This window comes from Syngnathus acus, chromosome 12 (genome assembly GCF_901709675.1).
Source record: "Syngnathus acus chromosome 12, fSynAcu1.2, whole genome shotgun sequence".
Classification (NCBI taxonomy): Eukaryota; Metazoa; Chordata; class Actinopteri; order Syngnathiformes; family Syngnathidae; genus Syngnathus; species Syngnathus acus.
Window position 1 is genome coordinate 6,380,387 of NC_051097.1, and position 23,152 is coordinate 6,403,538.

Here is a 23,152-nt window from a genome sequence, read left to right on the forward strand (position 1 = left end):
TCAGTTGCCAGCCACATTTATCATTTCTGCTCTTGAATACAACTCAGCGGAATCATTTCCTGTAAAAATAAATGCAATTTGAATAATGATATAATTGAAAAAAAAAAAAAAAAAACAAGTCCGTAATTATTTTACATTCTATAAAGCACCTCAAATATTTTATTTCATACTCAATATATATGTATAGTACTCCATTCTGATGAGTCTAACGCCACATGCTCGGTATGTTGAATCTGTTTGTGCCCAGATCCTCGTTGCTGTTCATTATTACACAGTAGGAGGTGTGCTTGTCCTCATCAAAATATACAAAAATAGTACTTTTCTATAAGGTAGATACGGTATTCAGCGAGTTGTTCAACATCAGTCGCTGTTGTCCAGCTGAGCATGAGGAGCACAGGAAGGAAGGAAGGAAGGAGGAGGAAGTGAAACACAGCAAGACAAGACAAGATTCATTATTACTGAGTTTGTGACATCTGTACTGTATAGATATGTACGTTGAGCTTGTCCTAACATACAAGCCTTCATTCAACCACCCTTGACAACTCAAAATCCTCTTTAGTTGGAAGACATCACCAAACATCAGTCATCGATGAAGTGCATCAATTAATAAAAGTGCAGTAACAGACTTTGATGCATTCACTTTGGCTGGAGAATTTTTACTCATGTGCTGTACATGCATACCGATAATCGGATTCAAGTCTGCAAAGACCCAATTATTGGTTGTCTGTAAAAGATTATTCTGATCGATGGTTTTATGGAGTAGATTGTTCAATTATTTCTGGTCTTTCTAGTTTCTGCTTCCCATTCTGGAGTTCTGCTATTAAGGGCAACCCCACAAGGGGGCGCACATTCCCCATAAAAAGATACAATTTCCGAGCAGATCGGGAAAAATCGCTGTCAGCACAAAACAGACATCTAAGAATTGGATCTTTGCATGATTTAATAACTGCTCCACTCTGCCCCGATTGTCAGTCTGCGTACACCCCACTTTAAAAATCACTATTTGATAACCCAAATTAATTTGCACTATTTCGCCCTCCTTCCTAAAAATCATTTTCAGGTACTTTTTTTTTTAAAGTACTTTTAGCATACCTCTAGCATAGCTCTATAATAGCAACCAACTACCTTTTATTTGGTCTTTTGGTGATAATAACATATGTGGGAACATGCTAATATTCAAATACAGATATCACGAGTGTGCAAGTTAATTGCACAAAACTATCAGTGGGACTCAAATAATTTCAAACAAAGAAATTTGTTACGAAGGAAGGATATGAAATACGGTTTATTATTACGGCTGAGGTACAAAGTGTCAGAAGTAGTTTCAATTTTGTGATGGGGAGTTATCATTTGGAGATCATAAACCAATAAATTGGGTTCATTTCTATTACAATTGTAATATGTTTACGTTTTGTGTGTATTCAAAATCTCTCGTTACATTTCTCAGGGCAGTGAACCCCCGCTACGAATGAATCTTGCCATAAATGTTGATGCTGTTTCTAACCTAAACGATTACACTTGCTTGTATTTGCTTTCTACTGTTACTCCGGTCCCATCCAGCTCAAACCATTCCCCCAATGGGAAGCACTATTTTAGTGCAGTATTTTCCCAGCCGACGACAGGCCTTTACTGAGGGAAGCGTCATGAGGTAATAGAAAGCAAAAAATAAACCGCACGTATCCACTATCATTGGATTCTGTCATCAGAATTGGGATAATACTTATTGAAGCCATAAGGCTTTAAGATAAATGCAACTTAGCCATATGATGGCAAAAGTCTTCAATGGAGGCCTTCCCTTCGGACCCTAGCTGCTCTCAGAGGAGGTGGGCGGCGCCGTGGACGACGACCGCCGCCGCGACGCCGACTGCGAGCGTTCGGGGCTGTGTTTGTCGTAAGGCTGCAGTTGCACCTCCAGGAAGTCCCTGTGCTGCTGGCTGATCACCTGGCTGATGAGCGCGGGCAGAGCCTGCAAGTTGCTCAGTAGAGTCTCAAGCTTGGTCTCCAGCAAGGCGATCCTCTTCTCCATGTCCTCTCCCCGCTCGTTCAAATCCGACACCATGTCATACATGATGTTCTGAGTCTGGGACAAGGCAGAGAAAAGGAAGCATTAGCTTTGCACGCTGCTCTCCGCATTCTAATTACGCTGTGTATGAACTGCTGCCGCAAGCAGTGGGAACTACTTGCAAGATTCAGGCTCCGTCCCTGGTTGTCATAGTAACAAAAGTCAGGCGAGTCAGCGGCTCAACAGTAGATATTATTGCCAACTATTAAAAATAACCTTGTTGCTACTAAACCCTTATGTCTGGTCAGCAAGGCTAAGTAAAAAGCATCACTCCCGAAAGAGGAAGAACTGACCGAGCGTATCCAAAGAGGAGTAAAGGTTATAATCAGAAGGGCACATCCAGTATGGTTCAATAACACGCGCACATGACTTATCTTTACAGCTGAAGCAGACAGCAGCAGCATATTTGCTGGAGGAGACGCAGGCCACGAGGCCTCGTGTTATATGAGCAGCTACTCGTGTTTAAGCGCATTAGCTCTTGTGACCTCAAATTGACTAAAAAGGTGCCGCTGACTTTCATTGTACTTTCTGGTGCATCTGTTCTCACATCTTGACAGAAAACCCCCCCAGCTCTGGGGCTTGGGGGAGGTTGACCAAAAATAGAGCACCTTTTGAAAACACTGTCACTTTGAAATTGGACTGTTGAAGAGGACACTGAGAGCATTTTGTAATGAATTGATTTACATTATATAGCTGTGCTTTTAAATACCAGGTTGACATCCACTTGCAGAGCAGTAAAAGCTATTGTGGAATTGCTGCTGGATGAGATATGGAGCAAAGAAAATGCTAAACATGTCAACAAGGACCCCCAAAAGAATTAGGGATTAAAAAAACAAAACAAAGAACACATTGCTGACAGGAAGAGAAAGCACCTCTCTGGAGAAGGACAAAGAAGGTTAGTGAGGAGCTGGAAACAAAGAATTGAGAGGGGAACAAACAAATTCCATGAGGCACAAACATAACTGAGGAGGGTCTGGTTTTAATGAGAAGGAAGAAAATACATTTTTAATTCAAAATGAGGTGACCGTGCGCTTGCCTTCATTCAAAGGCTGCTGGGACAGGTACTGCAGCTCCACAAAGGGTAGCTTGAATCTACACTGCCCTCTTGTGGCGACAGAACCATATTGCAGCTATTTTTATTGCGTGATACATTGATAAATATTACATTTCATGACGTGCAGATTTTGTCCAGTTTGACTCCAGTGTTCTTTTGAATGTCAAACCCTCGTTCGCTATATCTAAATGTGTGTGTGTGTGTGTATACGTGTGAAAGTCTTTTTCCCAGGTTACTGGTTCTGCTGTGTCAGGTTGGCCCACTGCCCGGTCTTTGCCTTAAAGGTTCTGTTTAGTGCATCTGGAGATAAACTTTTTTTTCTATCCTTATCGAATACACACACACACTGCATTGTCACAACACAAGACCGGAAGTGAGTATCGGCACACATGTGAAAGGCCTGTCTGTTCATTTGACACCTGTAGACTTTTGCTTGAGGAACGAAGCAGCATGCGTGACAACAACAACACGCACACACATTAGGGGAGAGAAGCGTGTCAGTTTTTCCTCGCGTGCAATGCAGCAGAGAACCGTTATCGTCCATATAGCTTACCTTGGCAAGGTCCACTAGAGAGTTTGCTTGGTCATTCAGCTTGCGTTGCTCCATTTTAACACTTCTCAATCTGAACACAAGACCATCCAGACGCCAGTAAATGAACGCTGCCATCAATAGTGGGGCGGGGTTAACTCGATGAACACAAAGGGCACGCAACACGGTCCCGGGAACATGCACGAGGATGTGTGTGTGGAGAAAGAGAAAGAGAGAATGCAAGGGATGTGTGTGTGGAGAAAGAGAGAATGCAAGGGGTCATTCTGGTTGCTTGGAGCTGCATGCAAGTGGGAAGGAGCCTAAAAGAAAGGGACACGTGACTATATGGCTTTAAACTTCATCAATGCAAACAAGACCACGGCTATCAAGTAGACTCAAAATGGTTTCTTAGTTGTCACTATTTTAGGGGGTGGGGGAAAATAAAATATTTCGACAGCAGCTACCTATTGAGTTTTTGATATGACATTCATATGACATTTGTTTAATTTGTATTCTGTCCAAAGAACAATTTAGATAAGTATGAGTGATTACATATTTACACATCGTCCCGCTTTTTAATAACCTCAAACCCATTATGCATCTGAAATTTAATTAATTTGCCCTCCTAAGAATAATTCAAATAAATATTTTGTATGTAGTTTTACAAAATACTTCATTATTATATAACTAAAATATAATAACCCCAAGAACGATATCTGATGTGTAATTTAATTTTAATTTGTATTCCCAAAAAGAAATGATTGAAATGTTACTCATGAGTAATGCAACCAATGAATCCCCCAAGCACGTATTTCTCATGTCTAAACTATAACTACCAAACACTGTATAATTCACCAGACCTGTTTAATTCATTGTTGTCCTCACAGTGACCTTTAAAAAGCAGCTGTAGAGATTTGACCATGTGTGTTTTTAGACAAAATAAAACTCCTCCATAAATAAACCACAAGATAAATTTAATGGGATCATCCGGTTATGTAAATGTCAGAACAACCACAGGGGAACTAAATATGCTGAGGTTCAATCTGGAAAGAGCATCTTTGTCCTGGAGACAAGCACACATGACCAGCAGAGGGCGCCAAAGGAGCCACTAAAGGACCAAATGCCCGGACACCAAAACCAAAGGGCTCCCAAAAATATGACTTTCCTATTCTTTTGATTAATCAAATGTGTAGCGGAGAATATGTAACGTTGATATGTATTCAGTGTCACACCAACCCGACTGCAATTGATGACCGATGGCAGGGAAAACAATGTAGAGGTCAGTGCATGGAGTCCGTCTCGCCCCGCATTTTATTCCTAATGCGTCCCCCCTCCTCGGTCAATCACCCGTCATGGGTGCTTGTGCATAGGAACGGCCTCCGCTTGTTATTCATGACGACAGCATGGCAACACAAACCCTCTCGGCGTGTGTCACTCCTCGTTAGTGTTGTGTTATTTATTTATTTCAGCTTTTATCGTAGCCCTCGTTATTATTTCGCGTGGACATTTGCGCCACCGAGTCGCACTTTTATCTTTGCTGACAGTTTTACGGCTTCTTGCAAATGACAGGCGGCTGGCTATGGTTTGACCTTCCCTTGGGGTCACGTACCTCCTCGCATATCTTGCGGCTAAAAGGCTCTCGCCTTGACTCCCACGTTAACCTTGGTAATGGGGAGGGACAGAGCCTCGAATGGAATTGATACAATGGAAAATGGGGAATTGAAACATTTAAAGGGGGATGAGAGGAGCTGCTTTGATTGGTGGGGAATCAAAACAGCTGTGTCCACACCCACAAAAGCGCAAACCGCCTTTTGAAAAAAAATCCAACACCAAGTCTTACATTGCTGGAAACTTAGTCTAAATTTGAACATATGCTTCCAACTGAATTCTTAATGCGCCTAAAGGTGTCCAACTTTATATTCAAGAGAGGGAAACGCATGACAGCTGCCGCCGCCATCATCTTTGTGATTGAGTCACCCAAGGGAGAAATAGAGGAAATGTAGGAGCAGGCCAAACAATGATTCCACACACCGAAAGATGACCCCCGAGCCCTGATGAGGCTGACAAAAGCTGTTCAACAAAACACAAGGGAGATAGATGATGTTGCAGTAGCTGGCTGTAGAGCTCGAGTCGTCATCATTTGGTACATGAAAGCATAGTTGGTTGGAGTTTAATCAGTGGCTTTCTGATTAAAAATCAAATTGTCATCACACCCATGCACAAAAGGAAAAAAAACACCCTCCATCGCTGATAATTGAAATTCACTGTGAAAAAGACGTTTGACAAAATGTGCTACCCCCTCTCTCAAAAAAAAAAGAAAAAAAGAAAAATGTGGCATGAATTTCACTTATCAAATGAGGGCGTGTGATTTTTAGTCACACTATCGAGTTGGAGGACAAGCTCTCGTTAGCATGCACACGACAGGACCGGGTCTAAATGTGAGGCGAAGACTTACTTTCGAGCTCTATTGCATTGAGTGTGGACAACAAAGAGGGAAAAAAAAAAAAAAAAAAAAAAAGGAAACATGAAGTAGACAAATGAATTATTGCAACATCATATAGACATATATTCAGATGGCAAAATAATCGCTTTCTCTTGAGTCTGGCTGCTGCGCAAACCTCATCTCCACCGTTTTGACTTATTGCTTCAGCAACTACGCTCTTATCTCTCTGCAGTCTCACTTGTTTGCTGCTGCGCTTGCTCTCTTCACTGCGTCCAATCTTACAGCGAGCCATCACACACACACACACACACACACACATAGGAGGAAGCAAAGGAAAACAACCTTGCTGCTGACGTCAGGACACTTACGCTTGGCCAAACAGACAGACGCTGCCTCAAAGCGTTAACGGCCTTACAGCTGTTTGCACCTGGCATGGATCTTTTTACTGCACCAAGGGAGGACGTCTCACAGCGACGCGATTTGATGTTTCGCATTGCCGCACCGCTCGCCACACAGTTGCATTCTAGCAGGATTCCAAACCCCTTTCAGCTTTGTTCCACCGCTACTTTAATGAGTTACTATTTTATGAGGGTCTAGGTGTCAAACTCAAGGCCTGGGGGCGAGATTCGGCCCGCCACATCATTTTATGTGGCCCACAGAATTAAAATCATGAGTGTCAACTCAATGTTTCTTGTTAAAATACCCAAACTCTATATTTACTTTACTTTTAATAACAATGAGATATTGCAATTTTTTTTGTTATAATCCCAATTTCAAAATAAATTGGAAAATTCGGTTGTGTGTGTGTGTGATAATGTGCACACACATTTATTTCTATTTAAGTCATTAATGGCCCACGAGGGAATCCATAAATCTGATGAGTTTGACACATTTGGTCTAGATTGTGTTAATAATCTCATAGTATTCCGTCACTATTCTTGACTAGCCTTAACATGGTCTCAGTCCTGACCTGCCTTTTTTATAACATATTCATTTTCTGCTTTTTTTTTTTTTAAAAGGGAGGTTTGCACCACTGTGGATATGAACATAGAAAATTCCTTTAGCCAGTCAAAGCAGCGCTGTCATTAAGAAGGTGATAGCATTTTTGATCAATGATGATAACATGAGCCTAAAAAAACAGTGGATGGCTGACTACAAATCGAATGAATCCTTCCCGTTAATACAATTTAATACAATTACAATTGAAGGCTGTCTGAATGCACTATACAGGGAGGGCAGCAGCGTCTACTTTGATCTGCTTGCTGATGGCCATTTGCTGTCCTACATTCATCTTGATACAAGCATCACACACAGTTCAGCCAATACTCGAGGCACTCTGATAACACACACACAGACACATACACACACTGCACAACATCTTGTGCGTGTTACAATCTCTACAGGATGCTGAGCACGACATTCCCGCACAGAGCTGGACGTGCCTCTTTCCTACCCGATCTGCTTCCTCTTACAGATTTATCTTAAGCGCCGAGGGAACTTCTTAATGAGGAGAGCACGAGGTTTATGTGTCATCGTCACGTCATCCGTGACCGCAAAAAGCTTTTATAAATGACGCCAAATGTGGATGCGGATTGCAGCAGCAGCAGCAGACATATTGTGTGGGAACCAGCCTACAGAAGACAAACGAATGTGTCAAATGAAAGTCACACACAAAGGCCCATTTACAGACATCAAACTACAGGGAGCAACCAAAACGTACAAACAGCAGCACATAGTGCCGTTCTAAAACTAAATAAGAGCACAGTCAGTCACCTTTAGTTGAACAAAGCACTGAGCTGATTGCCGCTGAAAGAAGCCTCTGTGTCAACGGAGAAAAAACACGAGCAAGGTGAGGCTACGATCGATACTTTAGTGGAGTCACAGCGCACTTTGGCTGTCCTCGGAGGGCTCGCGCTGCCAGGTAAGAGTGTGAATGAGCCCGTTAGGAAAAGCATAAAAACAAAAAGGCTCAGGTCAGCCTGGGAGTCGGACTCATCGGGAGTGGGCATGAATCGATAATTCACAGCAAAATGATTCGGTTTGGTCTCCTCAGCGACACACACGTTCACACACCAGGGATGTTTTTACATATCTTAATCCAAGAAGAAGCTTTTTAAATAGCTTTTACGCTGACTGCTCCAATCCTGGTCTTACTATAAATGTATTACAAGAGCCTCTTAGTCTTGAGTGGCGGCGAGACTGATTTACATACATTTATGGCCTTTGCATATTCTAACGTGTAGACCACACAAAGTCAGATCAACTGCTGAGCTGTGAAATGGAATTGAGTCAAGGAAAGGAAAAAAAATTAAATCCACGTGAGGGCTTGTTTAATTTGCTACAGGTGTCAAACAATTCAGGTTTCGGCTGAATGAAAGGTAGCGTTTGCAAAACATGGCACCTACTGATGAATGGCTTGGAGAAATTTCCTCTGGTGCTTCCTGACTCTGGCATGGTCCATCTTCCTCACCAGTTTGGTGTTTTTGTAGATGAGCCACGTCTCCCTGAGAACATTCGCAGCTGTATTTTTCACCTGGAGGGGGCCGAGAAAAACACAAGTTGAAGCGTAATCCGACGCGAGCGAGCATGCCGACGGAGGTGACTCACTCTTTTGGTGAGCTGGGTGTCCATCATAAAATTGTGAACGTGCTTTTCAGCTTTGGTTAACTCCAGCTTCTTTGCTACCACAGCCACCACCAAGGCGGTGCAGCCTGCACCCTGGGAAAGAGGCAAAACCCAATTATTTTTATTTTTTGTTACAAAGAGAAATTTTAATAATATATTCATTTTATTATATTATATATATATTATACATTTAATGTATTAATATATATTTATTAACAATAGGCAAAACCCAGTTATTTTTATTTATTGTTACAAAGAGAAATTTCCATAATATATTTACTTTATTATATTATATACTTTTCAATGGATTAATATTAGCATTGCAGTAAAGTTGTTGGGGAGAATATTTTCTTCATAAAATACCATAAACCTAACAACTCTAAATACAACATATGGTATATGATCAAATCCATTAAATGGACTAATTGTTCATTCAGAGCAATGTCGGCTTCTAAATTTGTCTGAGAAGTTAAGGGAAAGCACTTTTGTGTTCCCCAATGCCCAAAGCAAGATCTATAAAAGCATGCTCGGATGAGCTCGGTGTGGAAGAGCTTAAATCACCCAACACCTTTGGAATGAACGAGAACATAGATTGGGAGCCAGTCCCTTGCTGTAACATCACAAATGTTGTTCTGGATGAGTGGGCAATATTCGCCACAGACTCCAAAATCTTCTACTAGTGCGATAAGTAAATCCATATTTTCTGTCGCCATCCTCTGCATATGTTTCTAAATTTCTCACCATAATGCCAGTCAGGAGGCAGACTCCTTTCCCACAGTACGTATTTGGAACCATGTCTCCATATCCGATTGTAAGAAAGGTGATGGAGATCAACCACATGGCCCCGAGAAAGTTACTGTTGATGTCCTGGTTGTCGTGGTACCTGCAAAAAAATATCCGGGTAAAATCAGAAAATAATTATTGGGGTGGGGTGCCCCAGAAGCCCCCCCTCTAGCGCCGCCAGTGGTTGCTGAATGCTAATTGAGATCTTGGATGCGTGGCGCTGATCTATTTTTGTGCCTTATCTATGTTTGATGCTGAGGGGCGCAGCATAGCGTGAGCATAAAAGGAAAAGGAAAATCCAGGCACCTCTCGCAAGCTCTCACGGTCCACGCCGCGATGATCCACAGCGAGATGGTGAAGACCAGCAGCACCGTCCCGGGACAGATGGTCATGAGGGTCTTCATAACAAAGCGAGTGTTAAAGTTAATTTTGTTGAGCGCCCCGATGCTCCGAGATGATGCGTCTGTGAAGAGCTTGCTGTGCAGCAACATGACGCGGGCGATGAGGTACAGTCGCAGGAACATGGGGATGGACAGGATGATGTCCACATCAGCGTCCGTCTGGGATGGCGTGTAGGTGTAGGCCAGACGGGCGTTCCAGGTGAAGGTGTAGTTTCCCGGGATGGGATGGATGGTGCACACCAGGATTTCCAGGCAGATGAAAAAGATGCGCTCGTAGGTCATGGCTATCCTCCAGTCGTCGGCCGCGTTGTCCACCATAAATAACTGCGAGCACAGCAGCCAACGTTTTCATCATTGCCACGCACCAGGCAACAGGAAATCATTAAAACCTCTAAACAATATGTCACTAATGGCCTCGGGTCATTAAAGTACATTTCTCACCTCACATTACTCCAAGTCTCTTATTTCTGATTTGGGCCAAGACATTGAGCAGGAGACAATTGATTGAACACCCCCTGCCCAACATTCAATACAAACTCTCTTTCAGGTCCAAAGCCAAATTAGAAATTTCCTCGTCAGATAGTCACACGAATAAATTACATATTGATTTAATATCGACACGTGCGTATAAATGAATGAAAAAGAACACTAATGTATTACATAACAAATGGGAATCAAAAAGCCCATCGCCGAGAAATCGCGTGTCTGCTTGATGATCAATAAAACAGCTTACAGCATTTCACTCTGACAATCTGCAAGCCAATAAAAATGCAAGCCAACACTAAGCAAAGGCAGCCATAAAAGAAATCTAAGATGAATAAAAAAATCTGCTTTTGAATAGATTCACTACTTAGAAATATGCTTTAAATCATTACAAGAATATCGCTCCTCTATTTTGTTTAGTTTAGTCAAAGTCAAAGTCAGCTTTATTGTCAATCCCTTCATGTGTCAAGACACACAAAGAAACCGAATTCCTAGCTGAATTTGGGTGAATGGACAACAATTCGGGCTCATATTCTCGAAAATTGACAATTTCGAGCAGGGACGGGCCACTCAATTCATTTTTGAAAATAAAATTCAGTGTAGCGTAGTTGTAATAACAGCGTTCACTACTAGATGGCAGACATCGCTTAAGAAAGAACAAAGGCCAACAAAATAATTACAATCTGTCTATGACTTGCTCAAATATCGTGACTAAGTTAATTCCATGTAACTTCCTGGCACAAATTGTAAATCCAAACCACGTTAGCTCATTTTTTATATTCATGTGAAAAGATTGAAAGCACTTTGGGCAGTGGCGTTTGCACTCAAAGTGCACCACCAGCATCTTTCCGCCATTTATCTGCTTACGTCTTTTATGCACAACCTAGCCAAGTGGGATAATGCTGCAACAGCGTGCACTTTCACTCAGTGACACGGCATCCCGCAATCAGGAACGGATAAAAGACTTGTCGTACAGCCACAATTGCTTTTTCACACCCCGTCGTGACAAATATTCCAGCATTTTTTATTTTATTTTTTTACAATAATGTGAAAGGATCTAAAGCACTCGGGGGCACTGGTGTTTGCATTCAAATGTAATCAACGCACCACAGGCGATTTTCTCTTTCTTCCACTTCTGTGATTTTTTTTTTTCTCATCACTAGGACTCTGAATAAAACAAGAGGCGAGAAAGGTGCAACAATAGCAGTCAGCGTTTTCGAGTGGCACTGATGCAAACATCTGCTGCTGCCTCTGAGTGGACCGTGCCAATGACCACCAGTGACGTCATCTCTCGGGGGGGACTTGAGTGTGGCAGTAATTTAACAACCTTCATCACTTCCCCGAAACACACACACACACGGAGACCCCTCCTCTCTACTCTTCATCATTTTCAGTGCAATTTACAGCTTTCTATGAAGACAGAGTGTTGTCACCTCGAACTAATGGCAGCAGTCGGATCACGGTGCTCTCTTATCTCGTTTACACATTTTCCAGAAGTCTCCCAAACCTTCCACAACATTTGTCAAATAGATTTCCCCGCCTATTCCCATCGGAGGTGTCCTCCTCTGACTTTATGTACAGCAGCAGATATTTCACTAGTTTAATTTCTGCCTCCAGGATAATTAATCTTTTTATACATTTATTGTTTGCTGCATTATAATCTGAACAAATAGCAAATATTTTTTTACTCAACCGCCGCTGTGCTTGTATTTTACTTCATTTATTTGATAGGGACATTGTAATTTACTATAGTTCAAAAACAGGTCACCAAACTGAAGTGGCGGACAAAGACTTTATAGCCTTTTGTTAATTTACAACTCCAGGCCCCAGTTGAGCCGAGTCGGGCTAAACAAACAAACTTAAACTGCTTTGAGTTACGCAGCTTGTTACAATCGTACGTAAAATATGCTGAAAAGGGCTCATAACAATGTCGACTATGCAGACACACCGATATTCATCATACTGCAAAGCTCACATCGGAACCTTGCCAGTAACTTTCCATTTAGACTAATTTGACGTTTCTCATTATGTAGGTGAAAACAGTCCTGGAGGCCTAATGGGATCAGTGACCTAGGTTGTAAATTTAGTAGTGATACATAAAATTAAATTGCTGAATCGTCTTTTCTCTGCAATGTGATATTACAATCTCTTTTTTCACCATTTTTAAACCAAGGACAAAAAAAAAAATCACTCAAAGTGTAATGCCAATTTCCTTCCACATGACATAACTGGCTCCGCCCACTTAGCCTCAACACACGTCAAAGGCTGCTTTGTATGAATACAACCAGAACAGAGCAAACTACAAGTTCGCCGGAGTGGCCCCACAAAGGCAGCCCGACTCATCTATAATTATTTAAAAGCCACAATCCGTTTCCGCTAAACACATGAAGACACATCAATTAAATTTTCAGTGGCCGTTGTTCATATCAGCAGAGTGACACCGAGCTCTTTTGACAAGCAGACATCTGTCAGAGAAGTGTGTAACCCTAACCTGCTCGGCCGGTCGGGTGTAATGTAGACACACAAACACACAAACGGCGAGCGGTCGGCCGGCCTCCCGCTTCCCGCCTCCTACTTACTTACTTGACGCTCACTAAATGCATTGTTTTCTGTGCGGCTCAAGCTGCGTTTTATTTTACATTTTAAACTACACACATCCCTGTGTGAAACGTTTACAGAGCTTGTTACCTCAAAACAATGTAATTAAACATTTAGACCCCGGTTGCAGAAGGAGAGCCTCCTTGGTGGCGGAAAGCAATTAGGGTAATGGTTGACCTGAAATACAACACTCAAGGGCCCTTCATCACGGAGTATTCAAAGATGGCACGAGAACAGCAGTTATGACACAAAGCGTGGAGTCAAAGAGTCAAAATTTGTTGAGGATTATAATTCAAGCAAAGCTTTCGAAACAATTGTACGGGATTTGAATTTTGAGTTTAAATGAGGTCCATTTACTGTTATGTGTGTGTTTTAAAGCTGGAATGTTATTGTTGAAGACTAACCAGGTAACTATTTCATTTAGCGCGTGACCCTTTGTATAATATTAAATTCTAATGAGACCCTCCGGAAAAATCTGTTGTAGGAAACGCGGAGAAATCTCTTATTTATGTTTTTGTTGACAGGCTGGAAGAAACTGCACACGTCAACAGAATAATTAATAAGGTTTTCTTAAAAAAACAAAAAAAACAAATTGTGTTTGCTTGCCTGTTACGGTGTAGTTGATGTAAAAAGCATCAACGTGAGCGGGAGAAAGAAAAAGGATTGTTTTCAAGCTGCAATGAACATTTGTGCAAAGACCATATGCCATTTTTAGATGCTCCAGTGTTGATTAATTGAAAGGGCCAGTCTACACATTATAAAAAAAAAAAAAAACATCTGCCAGCAAATTACTTTTTGCGTCATCATACTTTGAAAAAGGAAAAACAAACGTTAAGAAAAGCAGCATTTTACAGAAATATCGTCGCTGTGCCCAATGGTGCAAGGAACGAATCCAATTTATTTGAAGACAAAGAAAGTGAGTAAATAGTGCATGATTTCTGTCGTTCCCAACGGATTAACCTCTTTTCTCCCCCTTATTATCCTTTTAGCTTCAAAGACAAGACACTCGTGTTTGGCTCTTTTGTAACACACAATTGGATCCGATAACCTTCACCCGGCAGTTGAGCTAAGGACGGAGTGGACATGTGCTCAAAACGAGCACGGTCACTCACCTGAGGCGCACGCTAATCTCGTGCAACGCACGATTGAAATACAAAGACAGGCTGCATTCTAGTTTAGTGAGAAAGTTTTTGGTTGCCTTAGTGACCCGCTCACCAGTTCTGCTAGCTGGGCTGGTTACCACCTTCACCACGCTCAATATAACTAATGGAGTCCAGCTCAATATTTAATTTGTGTAATGTCGATTGGGAAACATACATCTTGCCATCCAGAATGAAATCGCTCAAGTTTCATGCATGCAAATAAAGTATTTTTAATCAAGCAAAGTAAGCGCTTGAGTAAATCTCCCTTCCTTGATGCACAGTTGAGGTAAACCCAAATGCCCCGCGTGTTCACATTGCCATGCAGAGCACGCTTTAGACGAGGATGCCTGCCATCAATAAATTATCTTAAGGGTCCCGGTAAAGAAGTATGTCTGCTCCAAAAGCTTGTATGTTCGGAGAAAAACATTGAGGTCAGCAGCCAATCGGGTCACCTGACTAGCACAATTTCCAAAAATATAAAAGAAAGAAGAGGAACAAATTTGCTCTAAAAACTAAACCTAACTGAATTAAAAAAAAAGTCAGAAAACTAACAATAATCACAAATCCAAACGTGACAAACACCCCTATGACAAATAAAATTCCCTTTGTTGACTGTTTTGTTTTGTCAAACTAACTTTAATACTATGCAAATTTGAAACAAACATCAAGGACACACAAGCCCCCAAAAGAATTTAGCTTAAGTCCACATCTAGGAAACTCAGCAGAACCATCACCACAAAGCATCTCAACGTTAGTTTCAACAAAATGGCCCTTGGGCAAAAGAAGAAAAAAAAAACTCTTTGACGTGAGCGTTAAAAAAAATGAAAAAACGTGAACATATTAGTTTCTCTCCCTCCTGGGGATGAAGGTGAACCCGCCGACCATCTCAAAGCAGGATGACGCCTGCCCGCTGACAATGACAAATCAAAGTCGGGGGGGGTGGGGCAACACAATCTCCATCGGTACGCTAAGTCGCTGGCTGCCAACAGAGCAACCGCAGCGAAAATAAAAAGTCTAAAAATTCCTCTGGCGTATGGCCATGTGTCAACAAGAGGCATCAAGGCAACTTCATCATCTGCTAACACTTCAAGGAGGACTAAAAATAGTCTGAACATCAGCAGTGAGGATCTCACATGAAAGCCATTGGAGATGACGAGACCAATCTAGTTCACGGACACCCCGCCTCACTTTTTCGGGGATAATACACAGGCCTCCGGAGGCCACCTGAGCACGGCAAACGTTCCTAAACTAATTCCCGTGACAGCAGGTAGGCATCTATTCCTGTCCGACGTGACCTTTTTCAGCGAGAAAACCAAAAACATTTCACGTTGTTAGGAGCCGGAGAAACGATCGGGCGTAATATTTACCGAGCTTGACAAGTGAATCCGTTTTAAGGAGCTGGGAGTGGTAAAGGGAACATTTCATAGTGCCGACTTATTATGGGACAGACATCTGTGAATACACAGGGACGTGCATGCATAATGGATTTCATTGCAGGGGGGTGCAACATCTCGGCAGGCCTACAATTATCGCTTCATAAAACAGCAACACTGGAGTGTACTCAAAAAACAAAATGCGGCTTGGTGCAACCTATTGACTGTGAATACAGATGACACCTAATGTAGAGCCTGTTATAAAGTTGTCCCACCTCAGAAAAACTCCTAGAAAATGTTCCTTTTTGGTTTTAAATGCATTGGACTACATACTGAATCAAAATAATTATTTTAAATAATTTTTTTAATTACAAGCGACCTTCTGTGTTTTTTTTTTAGATACTATGGAAACGACGCTTCAAATTTGCTTCATACCCCAGATATATTTTTGGCGCCTCTAGATGGCGCTGTTGGTTTAAAAAATGGGTTTGAAAAATGGCAAGTCAATGTCGAAGAAGAGTGCCATCTAGAGGACTCAATAAACACAACAACTGGTTCATGAACCATCTTGAAGCTTCATTATTCCCATCACTATGATACCTCATAAACATAATAATAATACACTTCATTTTGGGAAATAAAAGTCTAGACACAGGCAAAAATGGATATTCAATATGATTTCCAACATGTTATTTGTTTTCTTTGTCGGAAATGATTTAAAAAAATGTGTAGCATCTTCACATTCACTCATAAAGCAACTTTAATTTCTCGTGACTGTTTGAGAGGTATTTCAGTATTTTTATTGGCGTCTTAAATATTCCACCAACGAGGCTGTTTTTATTTTTCCATTTGTTTACTTATAACCCGTACGTGAGCAGGATTATGTAAAACCACTTTGCCTAATCTTTGCAGGTCAAAGGACAACCACATTAAACTTGCTGTGGCTTTAAAGTAGAGATCCGGGATTTGGGATGTTTACTTTAGTTAACATTGCATGATAGAGCAGTTTCTAACATATTTCCCTAAAAGTAAATAATTCATGAATCTTAATTGCAAAGTCAAAAGCAGGGAGTTTGAATCTACATATGAACGACCCCATGTTGAAACTGAGGCAAATGAAGACTCTTGTGGAAATTGTAAAAATGCACAGGTGTGCCTGTCTATGTTTATCACGACACTTTCAGGATCACCGCAAAACCAAGCGCTCACTATTAACATCCAAGACTATCAAATAGTCTGAATGCACATGCACTCAAAGTGTTTATGGGAAGTGGAGTCGATAAATGGGCGCTGAGGCACCGCCAACAATTCAAGCCATCAGTATGCTAGCAATGAAGAATGCATAGCGCCACCATGTCAATCACAAATAAATCTCGACTTGACACGAAGATGGAAATGTTTATGGCTCTCATTGGGAATAGAATAATTTACACATATAAATTAGAAAGGCTGAAAGGATGCAAACAATGATACTTTTAAATCTCTAATTCATAAATGGCAACAGGATTGAATGGAAGCACTTTAGATACGCATTGAAATATGGTAATGTGCATTTCTATCAGCCCTCATAAAAGAAAGGCCCACAATGAGACATTTTACTGTTGGGCCATTCCAATGACAGATATTCCCCAGAGACTTGTAAATTAAAAAAATACAAGGCTAGCACAAAAATATGATAATCTGAATTGAGTATTGAACTGTTAAGCAAACACGTCTGGAACGGACGATGGAAACTGTGACTGCATTCAAGTTGTTTCCCTTTCAAGTTAATTAAAAAGAGGCACATGTGAAAGCTACATAGATTCTCAGCGCAGAATGTGTCACTATTGATTTTGTGGCTGTTTGACAAAGACGCAAGTGCTGCGGCTTAGGATGAACTGTTGTGGCGTTTTTTTCCTGGGCAAGGTCATTAAACTGTCCAAGCGTTTGGGGGAACTTTCGCAAGATGGTGGTGGTGTGGCTGTGTCGCTATGCACTAAACACATTAAATTCTTAATTCATACAACGTTGCCGGATGCATCATTCATCCCTTCATCTTTTTCCCCATTACATGTAATTATCTCAGTGCCTAGACGCGACTATTTATACGCAGACATTGAAAAGTTAACTAACTGCTGAGCCCATTTGAACTTGCTAATCAAAACAGCAGCACCGAGTGAAGTAAACAGTCTCTGAATAATTAGTGTGGAGAATGAGTGCACGATGTGAACGTGAAAGAAAAAAGATGCTTGTAATGTGGAAATGCAGTCATTAGTGACAATTAGCATTCCAGTGCTCTTACATGGTCGCACTCCAAAATGTGTCCATGTTTGTGCGCTGCACAACTTTTATAAATACATGATCCTTTACCATGCTCCATTTCTAAAAATAACCTTTTTAAAACAATCAGTTATAATGATCCCATATTAACCAACTTTAGCCACATCAACATGTATAAGAGTGGATAAAAAAAAAAGAAAAAAGACCAAAATGCAAGGTGTGTTTCATTACCTGGATCTCTCTCGCATGGTAGATGATAATCAGTCCCAGGAGAATGATTGTAGAAAGGCTTATCAGGCATTTTAGAGCTAATGAATACAGGGACTCCTGGAAGAGAGCGACAACACTAAAACCAAAGACAACTTTGTGGCATAAAGAGAGAAACATCACACTATTACGTTACACGGCTGGATAAATCAAAATGACGGCTGATTAGGAAAGTGCTTGCTCCGAGGGAAAACAAGTCCATTAATGGCTCATCAACTTCAAAGACGCTGCTTGTGAACCTTTGAATTTTATTTTAGCAACTCAGTATACATCTCTGGACACTGAGTTACCTTGGAGCCCGATAATGAGGATTTACTGTACTTTGAGGGACGCAACACATGCTTAAATTACTCCTATGCTTGTCTGTGCACTTGTTAGGATCTAAAAAAAAAAAAAAGTTGGCAAAATTTCAAGATACCCACCTTTCCATAGGCTCCCCAGGAGAGTTCAGTTTCTATTACCATTACAACGATCCCAAACATCCCAAAGATTAGAGCATAGTCGCTGAGTCGCTTCCTCTTCTCAAACAAGGCCCTCCTGTGGCCGAGCTTCTCGCCAATGTTCTGGTTCTTCTTCTTGCCCGATTTCCCCCCGCCGTGGCCGCAGCCCCCGCCTCCGTCCCCGGACGCGTACGGCATGAGCGCGGCCGAGTGGTTCTCCGGCTTGGAGCTTGCCAAGGTGTCCGACGCGTCCGCGGCCGAGAGGGGCTGCAGGGGCTGCGACTCGGAATCGAACTCGTGCACGTTCCTGCGGGACGAGCTCAAGTGAGTGAGCGGCCGCATGACGCCGCCGTTGTATCTGCAGCTGCTCATGGCTGTCTCATGGTGGGGGGCGTTCGCGTGGCTGGCCCCGGGATGCTGCGGATGCTGCTGCTGCTGACGACGAGGAAGAGGAGGAGGGGGATGCCTGGAGGAAGTAGCATGACTAGAGGGAGTCGGGTCGCGGACGCCTCGCCTGGAAGATGTCTCCGAAGATGTCCTCAAAGTTACCGCGGTGTGCGTCGGCGACGTCCCGCGGAGTACGCAGCTCTCCCGGCCATGGCAGGTGCAGCAGTCGGTGCAGGTGCAGGTGGAGCGCGGAGGCTGTCCGCAAAGGTGCCGGTGGCACTGACTCGGATCCAACTGCTGCTCTCGATAGAAATGGTTCCGCAGCTGCAACGGGCTTTTCATGTCACAGTTCCTTTTTTTTTTTTTTAAAGAAGCAGCAGTCTGCCTACCACTGAGCACCCGGCAAAGGGTGGTGTGCAACTCGGACCAGGACAGCCATGTCGGCTCTTGGAGGAGACCATAGCAGATTCGACCAAAACAACTAAATGCTACTACGTCATAAAACGCTTGCTGCCACGGGTTAACTGACTCTGCCTCGTGTACCAGGTCGTACATATATAAATTAAGTAGTTGTGTTCTGACCCCCCAACCCATCTAAAATACCCCAAACGTGTGCCCAACAATATGATGTGTCCTTAAAGTCACTTTATAGCTTTAACAACACATATGATTCAATGTAGAATAGGGTTAAGATTTTGGTTCTTGGCAACTTTAGTTTATATTATCTACAATTAAATCAGGCAATCACAACGTCACTCATATCAATAAAACCTTTTGTTTTGTCATTGCGACTCCATACCATGTTTGTTTTCGTTTGCTAGTGCCTGCATTTTTTATCCATCTAGCTCTAAAGATATCTATTATATAACCATCAATCTTTCTATATCACTTGTGTCCATCTTGCAATCGACCAACCCATGTATTTATCTAGCCATCTGTTCATCTATGAAATATTAATTCATCCATCTAAGAAATGTATCAATCAAATATTTATCCATTATTTATTCACGCCATTCCTGCTATCCCCTCCAAACTTATTAAAAAAAAAACAGGTACATTTGTTTCCACTACCAGCTACTGTATTTGATCGATATTACACATCTAAATACATCCTATCTTTTCGCACCGATATCACCCATCAAGGACTCATAAATTCCACACGCGTGCACATTTATTGGCCACAAGGCGCTCGCCTCCCTCCGGTCCAGCCTCTTTATGAGTTACACCGCGGCGACTTGATTCATTTGATTGGCTGCTGGCCACGTGAGCAGGCGTGTGCCCGGGGCCATTAATATTCTCCGACCCCCGGAATCGCTTGACCGCTGCAGCCCTTTGCATCAAGCGAAGTTGCGCTCATGTCGATCACACTATTTACGGTTGCATTTTGTGGCTCTTTAGTTATGTTGCCCCACTAAAGTTGCTTCCACGTTTACTAAGCGTGTATGTGAACGAACTTCTCACACACTCGCTCATTGAACACGAAGCGCCCTTTCATAAAACAGTCCCCCTGCACACCATCGCATTGCGCACTTACTCCTGATTGGCTGGATCCGCGTGTCACGTGACACAGCCTCCCACCTTCTCCTCTGCGTGTGTGGATCCATCCATCTATTAAAAATCCCTGTGATAGACAAGACTATTAGTCAATTTAGTATACATTCTATAATTAAGCTATAAAGCAGATTTGCTCAGACAGAAAAAAATTATATATTTCAAATATATATCATGATGTTTATGATTAACTTCCTAAGTTCCTGTAATAAGATCCCAGCCACCATGTCTAGTTAGTGCAGTCTATGTAGTGTTAATGATCCAAGAAGCCATTCCTATATTGCAGAGGGGCACGGGAAAGTTAACTTTTATTTGGGGTTATAAATAAAGGGTTTGTGTTTCAGAGCTGGAGCCTATCATTGTTCCATTGGCTGTAAAATGTTATGAAAGATGGAATATCCCACCACCCCACAAACAATAATTCCACAGTCAGCTCTGCTTTAGACCTCTTATGTTGATCATACATGCTGAGAGCGAAATTACTTTGAGACAAGGAAGAAAAAGTTAGCAGCTCGCTTAGTTTATTCCTGACGGTATTAAGTTTGACCTCAAGACAGGCTTCCTGTGAGTTGCGCGCTCCGTACCAAAGCACTTTTGCAAGCACTTCATCACTTCAAGACGTTTGCTCATTAGTCTTTTGAAACACACTGACGGGAAAATTCAAATAACGGCACTCGAGCCTAATAAATCATGTTCTGTCGTTCTTTTTAACCTACACGATCAATTGGTCACCTCTGCATTAAATGTGAGCAATTCAAGAAAAGTACAATATGTGGAGCCACCAGGTGCCAGGCCAGATAATTTATTCTGTTTTCTGATTTTTGGGCAATTATTCCTCACCTTTCGTCCTATCCTCATTAAAGAACGGAGGGAATGTTTAACAGCATTTTCCAAATAATTTTTTGGCTTTGTATTTTTTGCAAACCCACCTAAAATACACTTGGCCCCCCCAATCCCCTCCTACAGAAAAAAAATTCTAGCTCCGCCAGCGCATGTGCCAAATTCTCAACTAGATCTATAAAGTCACCAGGTCAAATTCTGAGGCCGTTATTGGTAGAAGAAATGTAGGTTGCTTAGAAGGAGAAAAAAAACCCTCATGATGAAGAGAAAAGTAATTACTTTGACTTGTTATGCACAGAACTTTTCTTTAGCTTCAGCCCAAGGCGTTGGAGGAATGGGATGATTAAAACTACAGATGCGAGTCTGGATGTGAGGATCAGAATCGCTATTAAGATTAAGAGCATCAATTAAACACCAGACGCCACAGAGAAGGAGCGCATATTAGCGAGAGAGTGATTATAAAGTTCATTACTTCACTATACTTCTTTGACGTTTGTCTACAAACTCTGATGACCGACTTATCGGCGGGAGGGTCACCCCTGTCAAATTTGTTCTTGCTTTTTGGTTTTTAATGAGACATTTAACGTTTGGCTGACAGACCATGAAAGTGTAACTGGGGACTTAGTGAAAGCGTGTGACAATGTCCTTATGTTTAACACCTGCAGAAACTGAAAAAAAAAAGCTGCAGACTTGAATCAAATTGATCATGGAACGAACTTTCCGGACTTTGATGAAACCGCCACTGGCTCCCCAGTCTAGCCCGGTTGGTCACATGGGCATAGGACACCAGGGAGGAATGACAAAATGTATCTTGCCCAACAACAACATCCTCTCACACTTCATCTCCACATACCTGACATCCAGCCAAGTTTTAGTCACGTTGCAACTGACATAACGGCCATTTACGTTGTGCAGGAGATTTACGGTCAATCTGCCTCAAATGTCCCGCTCAAGGCCATGATGGGACCATGCGGGATTTGGATTCACAGGTTTATATCCTCTGTCAGAATGATATACGGCTGATGTGTTGGTACATTCTAATTTGCAAGATGTGTTGGCAGAGATTGGGCACAGTCGAAGAGATAGATGCTCAAACCTCACCTCAAAATTGAACTTGGCTTTTATGCGACCATAAATGTTTTCACAATTATTATGTACTGGAACCTTTACTCACAATCTAGGCAAGGTTTTAAAATAACATGTAAAACTCTGCGAAGTGCCTGATACTGAAATAAAAAAAAAGAACTTTAGCCTATTTACAAAGCTTAATGCTAACAAATAATGCAAAATGCCATTGAAGGGTTAACAAATGGCATTGGTATTGTGATGTCATAAGAGATACTAGAACACAAATGGTGTAGCAACACATGAAAACTGGTAAGACAATACTCAAAGAAATGCATTCTTTATCCTCAGCAAAGCATGACTAATTACCTATTAGCGCTTTACCGAGGACACTATATCCATATGTGTGTAATATACTGCCCTCTGGTGGGAGTGGCAAATAAAAACATCTGCACCACTTATTGCCAGACATTGTATAATCCCACACTTTTAGAAACTGGACCCACAACTTTTTACTTATCTACTAGCCATTTCTTTGAGTCAATGTCACTCATCCCTGAGAATGAAAACGCTTTATGGGTTTAATCATTACCTCAGACCTGGAGGGGGCAATGGGGACAGGACAGATTGCAGTCATTTTCTCCAAACGCCAGAGGTGCTTCTTGGCCACTGACTTGAAATACATTGCACCAGGGCGAGTGTAAAACAGCATCGTGCGTTACATATCAGCACTGTTTAGCAGTAAACACATTTTGATGCAGTCACATTTTATTTCGAGAGGGCCCAGAAACATCGGCTTCACTTGACAACGTAAGAGAGCCCACTTTTACCTGCTTTAAAAGTGCATGCT

General features: G+C 41.9%; 1 protein-coding gene and 1 long non-coding RNA gene across 5 annotated transcripts in view; one reads left to right on the plus strand and one right to left on the minus strand.

Moving 5' to 3' along the window:
- On the minus strand, nt 1-20,528 carry kcnn2 (potassium calcium-activated channel subfamily N member 2). Of its 4 annotated transcripts, none has more exons than XM_037266555.1 (9): nt 18,442-20,527; nt 17,984-18,076; nt 9,803-10,221; nt 9,455-9,596; nt 8,696-8,806; nt 8,494-8,621; nt 6,101-6,109; nt 3,670-3,739; nt 1-2,080 (listed from the first exon to the last, which is right to left on the minus strand). In XM_037266555.1, exons 1-9 carry the CDS (start codon nt 19,438-19,440, stop codon nt 1,805-1,807), a joined length of 2,247 nt encoding a protein of 748 aa, XP_037122450.1. In that variant the 5' UTR covers nt 19,441-20,527; the 3' UTR covers nt 1-1,804. The 4 variants fall into 4 exon arrangements, with proteins under 4 accessions (XP_037122450.1, XP_037122449.1, XP_037122451.1 ...); XM_037266554.1 differs by having other exon boundaries at nt 17,984-18,079; nt 18,442-20,525; XM_037266556.1 differs by lacking the exon at nt 6,101-6,109 and having other exon boundaries at nt 17,984-18,079; nt 18,442-20,526.
- LOC119131892 overlaps nt 15,731-23,152 on the plus strand; it is a 21,871-nt gene continuing 14,449 nt past the window's right edge. The window contains exons 1-2 of the long non-coding RNA XR_005099726.1: nt 15,731-15,741; nt 18,779-18,783. This is a non-coding gene — a long non-coding RNA (uncharacterized LOC119131892). The remainder of the gene's footprint in view (nt 15,742-18,778; nt 18,784-23,152) is intronic.

Excerpts from the sequence above, each read along its gene's own strand:
- kcnn2 (XM_037266554.1), bottom strand. The coding sequence starts at position 19,440 with ATGGGTTGGGGGGTCAGAACACAACTACTTAATTTATATATGTACGAC. Across the intron at positions 18,080-18,441 it reads CCTGGGGAGCCTATGGAAAG|GAGTCCCTGTATTCATTAGC; the intron begins GTGGGTATCTTG and ends GCTCTCTTCCAG. Across the intron at positions 10,222-17,983 it reads ACCATGCGAGAGAGATCCAG|TTATTTATGGTGGACAACGC; the intron begins GTAATGAAACAC and ends CTGTGCTCGCAG.